Below are 14,686 nucleotides of genomic sequence, written 5' to 3'. Positions count from 1 at the left end.
TTTTTCAGTTGTTCCCCCTCCTTACTTCCAGTTAATCAGTTTCCAAGTCACCATGTCCTGGGCATTCTATCTTCATCCCATCCAGCCCCCAACCGCCCCCCACCCCCCGTCCTCATTATTCATTGCCTGAATTTCTGGCAACAGCTTTCTATCCCTCTCCCTAACTCCAACTACTCCCAGACACATTCATCCCCCATAAAACCCTTATCCCCACTTGGGAATAACAGTATGTTTCTCAAGTATCCCCAAGTTTCTAATCCTATAATGGCTCCCCTCTGCCTATACTTTGATTCTAAATGATTTCAGTTTTTAACATCCTCTCTTACTGCAAACACTATCTGGGTAAACATCTATTCTGATCTTCAAGACTCAGCTCAATCTTCATTTCCTCTAAGAAGTCTTTAAAAACTTTCTAATAGGCAGTAAGTGTATTCTCTCTTGTTTTATTAGATCATTATCATACTAGAGCACACTTTTTTCCCTTCCCCCACTAGACTCTAAACATCTTGAGAATAGTAATTATATGAACTTTGTATTTTGAATATTTGCAACAGAGCCTGACATATGTGTTTCTAATACGTATAAGTGTTTACATACATACAGTTGACGCTTGAACAACACGGGTTTGAACGGCATGGGTCCACTTATACAACGATCTTTTTCAATGAATACGTACTACAGTACCACACAATCAGCAGTTGATTGAATCTGTGGATGTGGAAACTCGGATATGGAGGGCCAACTGTAAAGTTATACTTGGCTTTTGGACTGCCCAGAGGGTTGGCACCCCTAACCCTCGAGTTGTTCAAGGGTCAACTGTATATGTAAATATACACACATATGTATACGTACGTATGTGTGTATATGTATGCATATATATACACATGCTACTTATAATAAGCATTAAGTAAATGTTTGAGGAAAAAGATACTTTAAAACAAAATAGCTTTACATTTTGCCTAATCTGGACATTTCATATAAATGGAATCATACAAAATGTGACCTTTTGTGCCTGGCCTCCCACTTAGCATAATGTTTTCAAGGTTCATCCATGCTATACCATAAATCAGAATTTCACTGTAGATCATCAAATAATCACATAAATAAATATAAAATTTCAAATGTAAGATGCTATAAATGAGAGGTTCATAGCGTCATAAGAACCTTTCTAGACAATTTTAACTTATCTGGTAAGCTTAGGGAAGGCTTCGAGGAAGTAGCAATTGAGCTCAACTCCAAAGGATAAAAAGAAGTAGGAAAAGGCGGACGAAACAAGAAAAGGGAATAGCCTTGAAAAGGGAAAGCTGCTGTCAAATAGGCAGCTTCATTAAAAGTCTGCAACCCGCGCTTCCCTGGTGGCGCAGTGGTTGAGAATCTGCCTGCTAATGCAGGGGACATGGGTTCGAGCCCTGTTCTGGGAAGATTCCACATGCCGTGGAGCAACTGGGCCCGTGAGCCACAACTACTGAGCCTGCGCATCTGGAGCTTGTGCCGCAGCAAGAGAGGCCGCGATCGTGAGAGGCCCGCGCACCGTGATGAAGAGGGGCCCCCGCTTGCCGCAACTAGAGAAAGCCCTCGCACAGAAACGAAGACCCAACACAGCCAAAAATAAAATAAATAAATAAATAAAGACCCAGTATAAGTGTTAATTTCATTAAAAAAAAAAAAAAGTCTGCAACCCAAGATAAATAAATTTATAGGCCATTTATATAGATAACCATTAAAACCATGAGTGTGTATAAGACTACCCCGAGAGAGAAGGAGAAGATAAGAGGACCTATGAAAAAGCTTTGGGGAACTCCAACGACCATTTAAGGGCCACATATAGAAAAAAAGCTAAAAGGAACATAAGAAGTGGCTTAAGGAGGTAGGAAGAAAATCACGATTATATAGTGTCAAGGAATCCAAAGGATGAGAATATTCCAAGGAGGAAAGAATAAAGAATGGTCAAAAGTGGCTGAGTCATCAATCATGCCAAAAGTATTTTCACCTCCATATGAGGATCCCAAAAGTGATTCTGTAAAGATGTTCCATGTAATCTGAGGTGACAAAAACAGGTACCAGTAGAGGTTCACACACAGGGGAACATATATATAAGAATATGCTTTGGATGTCTGTCTGTCTAAATGCGTGTGTGCATGTGTGTAGTGCATGCACCTACATGTGTTTGCCTTATGTGTGTACATGTTGGTGTGTGAATGTGTGTGCATGCAAGCATTTACAGATAATCAAGCACTGACTATTATGTCCATGCAATTTCAGATTGCCTTACATTTCTAACGCTAAATATCAGCTTTACTTTATTACTTCAACTTCTGTAACTATTAATATCTGGCATCTTAGAAATGTAACTAAGGACTGTCTATCTAATAACTATTAATTATACATATATCATATTACCATATTCAGGAAAAAGAATCTAGAAGAAAATACACCAAATTGTTAAACTCTGGGAATAGGACTGAGAGACACTTGGGTTTTCTGAGGTATTCACTTTCACATAACAGTTGCTTTTTTCTTTTTTTCCATTGAGCCTATATTACTTTTGTAATAAAATAAAACTTTTATAAATTCATGGATATCTAACAATAAATAAACAGTAGTTACCGAGATTAAGTAATGATGGTATAAGATGCTTCAGGTTTTCTTTGTGGGTAGTGGGAGAGAGGAAGCAGGAAAAGTCAAAATATCACTTACTTCCCTCGATCAACCTTTTCTCCAAATCTTCACCATTAACATCTTGTCAGTCATCCAAGTCTTTTCTTAATTTTACACACATTAGCAATGCCTCCTTTTCCCTTATCACCCATACTTAAGAATTCACCATGTCCTATCAATATTACCTCAAAACAATGCAAGCATTTATTCTTTTTTATTCCCACGGTTATTACCCTGTCTCAGTTATTTCCAAACTTCTTTAAATAGCAGAACTCTTTTTTTCCCTAAGAAATCTGATACAAAATCATTATATTTAAACATAAGCTATTTAAATAAATATAATTTTTACAGTAACTTTACATACTCTAACATCAATAGCAATGAGACTACTTTAAGGACTATAAAATCTGAAATCAGGAGTTAGAGATGACAGCTAAAGCTTATATCAACCTACTATTTATATCTCTTATCCAGTATTAAGAAAATCCTATTCACACACCAAAATAGTTGCAAATGGTAACCTTTTTTAACTGTTATTTTGATGCTTAAGGAAATTCTTCAGTCAAACAGCAGTGGCAAGACAACCTTGATTCTATGAGCTGCATAAAAATGAGTTCTCTTGGTAAAATCTGCTGGTTAAAATACGGTATCAAGCATTTTAAAATTTGAGTGCATTTGTTAGTTCTTTTACTACAGGTTTTCCATAGCTAAAAATATAATTTAGAAAAGAAATGTGAGTCAATTTCAAAAGAACCCCTGAACCACTTCCATGCAGCACAATTTGATAATTATTGTTTCTTTACTTTTCATCTCTTATCTGAGCTCTTACATTACCTTCCCCTGTTTCCAATGCATCCTCACTTCAGTTTTCCTTACCTATACCTGTCTGATCAATCTTGCTATACATACAGCACAACTCTTGTCTACACAGACAACTCATTTTAATGAGTTCCAATTCTTACAGACTCAAGTCCAGTTCCTGGCACCTGAAGCCCTCTACAATATGGACCCAATCCACCTTTCAAGTCTTCTCTTCCACCATTTCCCATCCAAATTCTCAGTTCTAGCAAATCAATTGTTTTTCATTTCTAAAACAAATAGTTTTTAACTACACAGCCTTTTCCTATACAGGTTATGTATCTGTCTGGAATTCCCTTGCCTTACTAAATTAACTCCACCTCAGAAATTTCTGCTCATCTTTAGGAGCTCAGTCAAACCCCACCACCCTGCTCAATGTTGCTGCTACCTATGTTAATAAATTCTACACTTCAAAATATTTAATCACATGTAGACTAAGTTGTACAAGAAAAGGGATTTTTTTTAAGTAGCCCCTGTGAAATCTCATACAGAGTCTGACTAATAAATGAGATGAATATTTAATCCTCTATGGGGTTTTTTTGTTTTTTGTTTTGGCCATGCCACACGGCTTGTAGGATCTTAGTTCCCTGACCAGGGATCAAACCCAGGCCCACAGCAGTGAAAGTGCTGAGTCCTAACCATCCTAACCACTGGACCACCAGAGAATTCCCAAGACATGAATATTTAAAACTATTCTATGAGTAGTAGAAATCTTCTAAAATTGGATTATGGTGATGGTTGCCTAAGTCAGTAAATTAACTAAATATGGGCTTCCCTGGTGGCACAATGGTTAAGAATCCACCTGTCAATGCAGGAGGGACAGGGGTTCGAGCCCTGGTCTGGGAATATCCCACATGCCACGGAGCAACTAAACCCGTGTGCCAAAACTACTGAGCCTGCGCTCTAGAGCCCGTGAGCCACAACTACTGAGCCCCTGTGCCACAACTACTAGAGCCTGCGCACCTAGAGCCCGTGCTCCGCAACAAGAGAAGCCACCACAATGAGAAGCCTGAGCACCGCAACAAAGAGTAGCTCCCACTCACTGCAACTAGAGAAAGCCCATGCGAAGCAACAAAGACCCAACGCAGCCAAAAATAAATAAATAAAATTTTTTAAAAAATTAACTAAATATCACTGAATTGAGTACTTAAAATGGGTTACTTTTATATACCTCAATAAAGTTGTTGTTGTTGTTGTTTTTAAAAAAAAGAACCCATGGACAGTGTGAAAGAGGTTACCAGGGGTTAGTTAGGAATGGGAAGTTATTGTTTAGTAGGTAGAGTTTCTGTGTGGGAAGATGAAAAATTTCTGGAAATGAATAGTGGTAATTGCACAACATTGCACAACAATTGTGAATGGACTGAATGCCACTGAAATGTACACTTAAAAATGGTTAAGATGGTATATGTATAACCACAATTTTTTAAAATAAGGTTTGTTTTAAAAATGTTGAGTTTGAGATACCTGTGGGACAGTGATGGAGATGTCTAGAAGAATCTAAAGCTCAGAAAAGAGGGTAAAACTGAAGAATGATTTGAGGATATTGAACCACATACAACTTTGAATTTTAGTACCTAACATGTAGTGGGTACTCAATAAATATTGTCAATTGAATTTTTTTTTAAATCCAATAAATTTTCTTAAAAATACAGAAAAATTCAATTTCCTCACCAGCTAACAATGATTCATCTTATGGATTTATTAAGTACCGTGTTAAGTGAGCTATCATTATATTTCTCCATCCTGTAGAATTCTCAGTACTTTATATATGCAGAAAAGAGAAGCACTTTCTATGCTTTGGTCTGTTTTTCACATTTATAAGTATCAGAATAAATTAAGACTTAGCATCTTCTCTCTTTATAGGTAAGAGGTAACACCTACCCGAATAGTCACTGTGTGATTGGCAGATGGTCTCAACGGAGGCAGCCGGATCCCACACCTTGGCATTCTTCTCATCTCCTCAATAGGAGTTCCAAGCCATTTCTTATCTGGAGAAAGGTGAGGTGGAATGTATTTAGGGATCTTCCTTTCTGTTCTTTGATGTTTGATTTCACATTGTTCTTTTCTAAGATCAAAACAAATGTATTCAGTCACAAACCACTTACCGTTTAAATTTACTTAGATACACAAGTGAAAAAACTTACCCAGAACGTTATTGTTTAAAATGTGCCAAACTTGCTCTTTCTCCTTGGTATTTAGAAAAAAACAAAACAAAACAACAAAAAAACCTTATAAGGTTTACAGTAAAACCCAAGAGCTTATTTTCAATACTCTGTGGAAGGAATTTCCAAACACACGTAAACCACCTTCTGAAAAAAGGGACCATGTAAAAATATGTACACTGCCAAATGAGTCATGATTCACAGTATCAGCTACTTCTCAGGACTCTAGACAGTAATTTTCAATGAAGTGAACTTACTATGGCATGCTTGCCATAAAAGATCACAAAAATTATGGAGTAGGCTTTACGATATCATATGGGATAATTGCATAAATAAAATTTTTACATTTACATTTTTCTTGTAATCAGACTGGGATTTAAATCCCAGCTTTACCACCCACAAGTTACATAATTTCAGTGAATTCTCTAACCCAAATCTCAATTTTCTCATTTGTGAAGTGAGTACAATAACACCTGCCTGCCTGTTAAAGCATTAGAGAAGGTGCATATACAATGGCCTAAGAAAACAGCAGTTACTATCATATTTATGTTCTAGTAATTCCCATAAATCTCCGAAGGAAGTTCATGAAACTAAAGTCTGATTATTTATTTACTCCTTGTTTTCTGTTTCTGGGATTTTTAGAATTTAACATTTTGAACCTAGGTTTAAGTTTAGCATAAATAGTTAACAAGAAAGACAACTATTTCTTTGCTTCAGTGTAAACCATAACTTTGTTAAACCCCCCTTACAAAATTATAAAACATGTTACACTACTGAAGATACTCTTGATGGCAAAAATTACCTTTTGTCCTCTGCTTTCGGCATTCTCATGAAATGATCCGTGATTTTAGAATCCTTTTTCCCATGTTGCTTAGAATTTCTGCACTCTACATTCAGGCTAGAAGTACTTCCAGGTAGTTTGACATTTAAATCATTCATTCCAGCGCGACTCTCTCCTTCAAATTGGAAATGTAATCGAATCTCACCTCCCTTAGCAGAGGACCGTTTCCTCAATTCAGTGTCAGCTTCTCTTACTTGGAACCTTGAAGGTTTATTTGCTGTTTGGGTGGAACTATCTTCCTGTTCATCAAAACCTGGACTTGTCTCTTCATCTGCTTCTGAGTCCTGACAACTATTTTTGGAATTATCTACATCCATTGGTGACTCGGGTTCACTTTCTTTCTCAAATGCAGGAGAATTTCCTAGGCTACTTTCTTGTCTACTCAATTTGTTGGCATTTTTCAGTCCAGTACCAACATCCTCAGAGCCGATATCTGACAAGGGGCTCTCTGGCACCACGTCTGTCTCTTCCTGCTGACACCCTGCACAGTCTTCGGCGGGATGGCAAGCTTTGCTGCACTTCTGGTGGCTTCTGGCTTCTACACCCTGTTCATCTTCTGTTGTCTGTTTTGCATTCGCAAGCTTTATAGGTGTCAAAAATTGTTGATTATCTCTACTCTCCTCACTATTTGTGTCGCTGTGATCATCATTTTGGGGTGACTGATCAATGTTAGCATTACTGAACTGCTCTGGTACCAGATTTACTATTGGAGGTTCACTTTCCAAAAGCCGCTCTGAATGTTTCCCTTCCTTTTGCCACTTACAGATAGCTGCAGTCTGATGCTGGTTCAAATATTGTGTACTTTTTTCAACTGGTGATTTATCAAAACCTAGCTGAGAAACATTTTCTAATTTTTCCATGTTATGTTGATAAAAGTTATCTTTCTGTACAGAACTCATCATGGATTCTTCTCTTGTGTTGTTGTTTTCTTTACTATGCAAACTACAAAAGAATAGAAAGAATGATACAACAGAACTTATGATACAACAGAAAGAAGTTATGACGCAAAAAATCACTTACCTGAACACACTCCTACAATGTCACAGCATTAATTAAACTACTTGTGATTACCTGAGCATACAGCATGCTCTTTCATGGGTCCATGTCTTTGCACATATGCCTATAATGCCCTTTCCCCAACTGTGTGCCTGGCAAACACCTGCCACAGTGCAGTGTTAAACTTCACTCACCTCCTGTGCAGTCTTTCCTGTAAAGGTAAAGCTGATTGTCTGTTTTATATGTTAACCACCACTGTACCTTGTTTAAACCTTTACTGTTGCACTGATCACACCATGTAATCATCATGTGTTTTGGTGTCTGTCAGCATCACTACACTATAAGTATCTTAAAGACAGAGACTATTCCTCTTTCATCTCTGTATCTCAAGTATATTAGACCACCCCTGGCACATAGGAGACTCTAAAAAATTATTATTTATTAACTGAAATGTAGATAAAGAAAAATGGGAAAGCAAAAAGAAGAGAAAACAGCATGAAGCACAATAAAACATCCATATATCATGTTATTCATTTCTCTATATAGGCATGGTTCTTTACCTTTCTGATTCAGCTGTCTTGAGTCCTTTCGTGTCCATCCAACTGGTAATAGTCTTCTGTTTGAAAACTGTAAAAAAAAAAAAAAAAAAAAAAAAAATTAATGTATGTGCATGCATACCTTCAAAGAGAAAATACCTATAGCAGCATATATGCATGTAAGGCATTATGACAGGTTCTGTGGATTAAACAACGATTAATCACTCCTTCCCCACTCAGGCAATGGGAGATAATACATTTGGCATAGAAGAGAGAGTGACCAGACCCTAAAAGAATTGGTATGGCCTAATGGATGAGAGTACATGCTCTGAAATCAGATTACCTAGATCCAAATCCTGGCCCCCCTACTGGATTCCTGTATGACTTTGTGAAGAGCCATTTCTCTGTGTCTCTGATTCCTTATTAGTAAACATGCAAATTAATAGTATCTCTCCTGGGGTTATTGTGAGGTTTAAATTAAATAATAACCATTGCAAAGTGCTTAGGGCACTATCTGATATATGTTCAGTAAATATTAGTTCTTAATTATCATTAGTATCAAAAGAGATGCTGAGGGAGTTCCCTGGTGGTCTAGTGATTAGGATTTGGTGTTTTCACTGCCATGGCCCAGGTTTAATCCCTGGTCAGGGAACTGAGACCCTGCAAGCTGTGCAGCATGGCCAAAATAATAATAATGATAAATTTAAAAAATAAAATAAATAAAAAAGATCCTGATAAGAAATTAAGATATTTCTGAGGAAAAGACTACTTTAGGGAACTGAAGTAAATGGGATCATCTGATAAGTAGTGCTTGAACTGTGTCTTGAAGAATAAACATGTCATCACATAAAGGGAAAATCAGAAGCAATGGAACCAATGGCAGAAAAATATAAAGAAAGCAACAGAAAACATGGTTGAGAAGTCAGCTAGGACCATATCATAGAGATCCCCGAACAACCCACAAAGAGAGGTACAAAAAAGTGTCAAAAGTCACACTCAGAGTTATAATGCCAGAGTTCAAATCTAGGAGGCTCCAAGTCAGGCAGGATACATAGCCTGGAGGGCAGATGTGAAGGGGCAAGAAGGAACAGCCTGTCAGTAGAAGCCAGTGAGGAAGGTATTGGTCTAGGTCAGTGGTTCCCAAACCATCTGAATCATCAGGAGGCTGACAACAAATGGATCCAAGGGCCACACCTAGACCTTCTGAATCAAAATCTATATGTGATGATGGAGGTATGAGGGAAGCTGGAATCTGTATTTTTTTTTTTAAAAAATGATTTTGATGATCAGCAAGGTTGAAGAACTACTGGTCAAGATCTAAAAATAGTCCTTGTAAGGACAGAGAATAAAAAGTTGAGAAGTGAGAGTCATTACAGACCTCACAATGATAGGAGAAGTTAAAGATGACACTAAGCTTTAATGCTTGAGACTTGAAAGATGATGACAACATTAAATAGAAATGTAGACTATAAAAGAACTGGATTTAGGGGGAAAATATGATTGGGTCAATACTGAACACACTAAATTTGAAATGCCAAAAAGATAACTATACAGAAATGACCAGCAGACAGTAGCAAAAGTAGAACTGATGGTTCAGTGAGGGACATGTAACATAAATAAATTCAAGCCACAATTTATATAAACATTAGAAATTTAAGCATGCTTTCAAAATTTAATGTACTGCATATGGATTACATGTATATAACATTTTAGTATAAGAAAATCTTGAACATTCTCAACTACTGTCTAAATTGCAATGTAAGAATCTAGGTACCTTAGGTCATAAACTCTTCTTATTTACCTATGTCCCCTCAAACACCATAACATGAGATGCCATCCCAAATATATGAAAATCAACAATTTATTTACCACTGCATTTGAGTGCCAAATAATTTATACTTTCCACAAAATCTTTTATTAGCATTTTAAAAATCATTTCTTTCACAAAAAATTATATATACATTTGATATTTCTTGTTAAACACCACTACTTTCGTGACTTTATTAAGTTACTACTTCTACAGCAAATCAGGCTTCAGAGAAAAAATTAGTTTCGGTCACAAGGGAGTAAGAGGATGATCCACTTGGTTCTGAGACTTTTTCTACAGTTCCATCTTCTCTATTTAATTTCCTTATATCAAACACAGCAAGTATAGAAAATCCTCAAAGTACAAATCAGCAATGAGCCAAAAAATTCATTTTTTGGGTCAGTGTAGAATTTAAAATACCTTTTTCCATAAATGTAAAGATTCAATGGTATGCAATGGCTAGGTTCCTATAACACACATGAAGCATGGCACTATGATGACAAGTCTACAGAACCTAAAAAAGTGCATGCAACATCATTTCCTAAAAAACTAGGAAGAGTGTTCCAGTGTAGTTGAAGGAGAGGTCTCCCTCCTGCAGCTCTGACGCTGAGAATGTGTTCTCTCTCTAGCTTCAGGCTTCCTATTATAATTCCTGAAGCCTGAGAACAGGGTGAAGGAGGAGAAGCAAGAAGTGAGGAACTGACATTTCCTGCTAAAAAAATGGTCCTCAGTCCTTCCGATGGCCCCAGAGAAAGGACAGCCTACTTCTCTTTCCAATACCACTACTTCTGGCTTCAAAAGGTTTCTTTCACAACACATCACAGGACTGTATCAGTTGTACCCCTCTTATTCCTGAAGTAAGCATGAAATGATGTGTCCTGGGTTCTGAGGAATTTCTTTTAACTAGAAGTAATCACAGCAAACAAAAAGGGAGGCAATAGAAGGTGATGAAATATCAATAGATACGAGATCTGGAGTCAAACAAAATCCTGGGCTGAGCTCTTTGCTCAGTCACTTACTAGTATGTACTTCATTTCTTTAAGCCTTTATTTCTTCACCTGCAAAATGGGGTTAACAATACCTATTTCCAAGGCTTATGTGGATCAATGAGAGAAAAGATTGTGCCCAGTCTCACAAAGCAGAAACTCAACAAATGTATTCTCTATCAACATTTCCACCCAATCTCTTTTTTCACTGAGATCAGTCGTTCTCCAACTTTACTCTGACTTCACACCATTTACATAATCTCATAAGTAACCTCACTCAGTAACCAGCAAATTTCAATGAGCAAATCATTCAATTAGGTGCTAGAGATGCCGGCAAAAGGCACAAAATGCAGTAAAATTCACCTGCATTTAAAGGAACACCCTCACCTTCACAAAAAGCCTCTTTCCTCCAGCAGCAGCAAGATAAAGCATGGGAAGGAAGGGTGTGGTGAGACCTAAGAGCGATGGACAGTGGGAGAGTTTTGAGGTGAGGAAAGAGGTTTGAAGGTGCTTTTGACAGCACCGAAGCTGAAAGAATGATAAGGGGGATGGGGGACAAGGCAGCTCCAGTCTCCCACCCACCCACCACTGACCTACACTCAGATCATCCCTGGAGCGAGGAGAGAAACTCTAGGTAGTTATAACAGGCAGAAAAGGGGAGCTCCTACAGCAACACAACTGGATAAACCATTCCCCATCAGAGGGTGAATAGCATGCTGAGTTCTGCCTATATGCAGATTTGCAGATTTCAATCAGTGTAAGAAATATGCCCAGGAAGATAAATAACACAAAATTTAAAGATACTGAATAAATATCCATTTCCCTATCTCACTTCTAGGATAACTATATATAAACATTTTAAATACCAAGTTTCTAAAAGAATTCCAAAATCTCAAACAATAGATTTTGATACAAATTTAGATTTTGAACATTTTGTTAATTGGTGTCCTGTGCCAGGTATACAGAAAACATTTACACACATGCACAAGTACAGCCCAAGTATTAATTCACTCCCTCTTCTGAAAATCAGAAGATCCAATTAGTGAGGACTGACAGACCCCCCCACCCAACTCACTCCTTCTCCTTTACATGCAAATAAAGTTAACAGGACCACAAATTAGCCTGTTACATAAGTCAGATACAGTACTTGGAGGTCACCCTTAGTTCCCCTCCCCTCCACTCTTCTTCAACAAGTTCTCTGAAATCTACATCCTAAATCTTAAACCCATCCCTTCCTCCCCATCTTCAAAATAGCACCAATATTCAAAGAACAGTTACATCACTCACTGGGCAACTGCATTTGTTTCCTGCAACTGGTCTCCTTGTCTACAGTCTTGACTTTCTCTAATCCAGCATTTCACAAACTACAAATGACCAACATTTTTTAATGAAATAATACAGACAACATGATAATGCAGCATACACAGTAAAGTATTATTTCATGAAACATTTGTTTGTTATAAACATGACCTATTTACCAGGAGATATATATATATATATATATTGCTTACTCTGTGTACCAAGTGAAATTTATACTGTGGGTTGCAGTCAGAAAGGTCCAAAGATCACTGCCTAAGCCATCTTTTCTAAAATATTAACCAAATGATATCCCTTTTCTTGCAAGCTTTTTAGTGGCTCCCCGTTAACCACAGGTCAAGTCCAAACTCCTTGAAATGGCACTTGAGTTTGTCCATAAATAAGCTCTCGCTCCCCTTCCCAGCCTCAGCTGAGTCTTGTCATTCTGGTCTCCTGTCAAGCCACCTTTTGTACATGCCGTTCCCTCTGCCTATATAATTTTTTCTTTCCCTGGTTTATACAGCAAATCCTGCTCATCCTTCTATACTAAGTGCAGGTCTGCTCCTCATTGCCTCTAAGTCCTGAGAGAACTAAGTGTACACCATTCATCAGAGGACTTCCTAACCTGTGCCCATTCTCTTATACTGCTGACCAACACATACTTTTTGAAATGCCCCCGTCCTTGCATGACACAACAAAAGCAGGCTTTCCTCCTACTTCTCTGGCTGCTTCTCTTCAGTCTGCTCTTACATGGTGGTGTCTGTCCTAGGTCGCCTTTATTTTCACTACATGCTTTATACTATCTAATCTACTACCATCGTATCAATTATGGTGTATGTGACAATAACTCCCAAACCTGTATTTCCAGCACAGATATATTTCTTATGAGGTACAAACCCACATAACCCATTCCCTCCTAAATCCATCCACTTTTCCCCTTTCCTACCTACTGCCTGCAACCAACTATTAACCATCATTATCTCCCATCTAGACTAACTCCTTAACTATCTTGGGCCTGCACTTCTGCTCCCTTTCAATCCATTCATTTTCCACACACCAGCCACAAGGACCTTTAAAATATATATTTTTAAATAAATATACATATATTTAAAAAATATCTATCCAGTCAAGTCACTCCCCTACTGAAACCCTTTAATAGTTTCACATTGCCCTTAGAAATAAAGTTCAAAACCCTTAGCATTGCCCAGTATGATCTGATCTTTGCCTACCTCTCTGCAACCTCATCTCTCACTACTCTCCCCTGCTGACAATATGAATCAGCTGCACTTTGGGATCACTTCATTAACTTCTCTTCATCTAGCTAACTCATCACTCTTCCGTTCTCGGAATAAGGCTCTTATCTTCTGGCTGGGAGATTACCTTTGAGCCCACAAACTGGATTAGGTACACCTGACTTCTACCATAACGCTCCGTTCCTTCATGAACTGGAACATCCATTACCCTTTATTATGTTAACTTCCCTAATTGTCTATCTCTCTTGATAGATTTTAGGGTATGAAGACAGAAACAAAGTTACTTTTGTTCAACACTGTACACCAGAAACAAGCATAAAGCAAGCTAAGAATAATAGCTCTGCACCCAGGAACTTAGAATGTAAATTGAGATAAGCTGTGATTTTCTTTGCAGCTTTCTTTCCATCTAGAGGCTGAAGCGTCACATACACAATTAAACCTCCTTAACGACTAAGGCAATTTCTCAGTCAAACCCGAAGAAAGGAAACAAGTGGAGTATCCTACCACTTCCCTCCCTGTGAGTGACTGCTCATCAGGGTTTCTCACACCACCAATCGCCACGGGAAAAATCCGGCCCCATTCTCCCAGTAGTAGCCTTGGTGGCTCAGCAAGGGGACCTCAGAGTTCAGAGTGGTGCACACAAGACCAGAAAAGCGCGGGGTGGCGGGGGGGAGCGGTGCTGGAGTCCCTGGCTCCTCAGAGACCAAGAAGAGGTTTGGGCCGAGGCGAAGGACAAAGAGCTTTATTTCCCCACGTACCAAGCGAGGTGGCGCTGCCTCTGTGCGGTCCCGCCCGCCCCGGGACGCAGCCTGACGAGGACGGCGGGACCCTGAACTGCACCGGAGCGTCCTTGGGATCGAGGACGCGCCTCCGCCTGCCGGGGAAGCTCCGGGCGTCCGAGGCGGCCGGCGGAGAAGTTGCAGCGGCGCCCCAGCGGGGTCGCTTAGTGCAGGGCTCACAGCCGGGGCCCGCACTCATGCTGGGACCCGCAGCGCACAGTCCCCGGGCTAGCCCGGGCGGAGAGCCTCATTCACTAACCCTGGGAGGGACGGACTGCGCCTCCTTCTCGGCGCCTCCCGACACCATGCCCTCTCTGCCGCTGCCTGCTTCTGCAGCTGCTGCTCTGCCGGCCTCCTGAGCCAGACCCTATCCAGTCGCCTGCCTTCCCTCTTCCACAGGAACCCCACCTTCCTTAAGATGCGCCGCTTTGATTCTGGCTTCGTTCACTTTCCCACCACCGGAAAGCTGCCGTCAGGCGCTTCCGCCTTCCGGGACGTACGCTGTCGCAAAGCG

The 14,686-nt window shown here is 39.2% G+C and overlaps 1 protein-coding gene across 3 annotated transcripts in view; it reads right to left on the bottom strand.

The window, feature by feature from the left end:
• PARG (poly(ADP-ribose) glycohydrolase) overlaps positions 1 to 14,668 on the bottom strand; it is a 110,143-nt gene extending 95,475 nt beyond the window's left edge. The window contains exons 1-4 of one of the 3 annotated variants that reach the window (XM_059900119.1): positions 14,581 to 14,668; positions 8,076 to 8,142; positions 6,481 to 7,461; positions 5,398 to 5,581 (exon numbers count right to left, since the gene is read on the bottom strand). In XM_059900119.1, the coding sequence (XP_059756102.1) occupies positions 5,398 to 5,581; positions 6,481 to 7,461; positions 8,076 to 8,113 (1,203 nt within the window). In that variant the 5' untranslated portion in view covers positions 8,114 to 8,142; positions 14,581 to 14,668. Of the gene's footprint in view, positions 1 to 5,397; positions 5,582 to 6,480; positions 7,462 to 8,075; positions 8,143 to 14,151 lie in introns of all 3 variants that reach the window. The other 2 variants (XM_059900117.1, XM_059900118.1) reach the window with 2 other exon arrangements.
• Between the last annotated feature and the right edge of the window lie 18 nt (positions 14,669 to 14,686).

This window comes from Balaenoptera ricei, chromosome 16 (assembly GCF_028023285.1).
Source record: "Balaenoptera ricei isolate mBalRic1 chromosome 16, mBalRic1.hap2, whole genome shotgun sequence".
Classification (NCBI taxonomy): Eukaryota; Metazoa; Chordata; class Mammalia; order Artiodactyla; family Balaenopteridae; genus Balaenoptera; species Balaenoptera ricei.
This window is presented reverse-complemented; position numbering and strand designations above follow the sequence as displayed.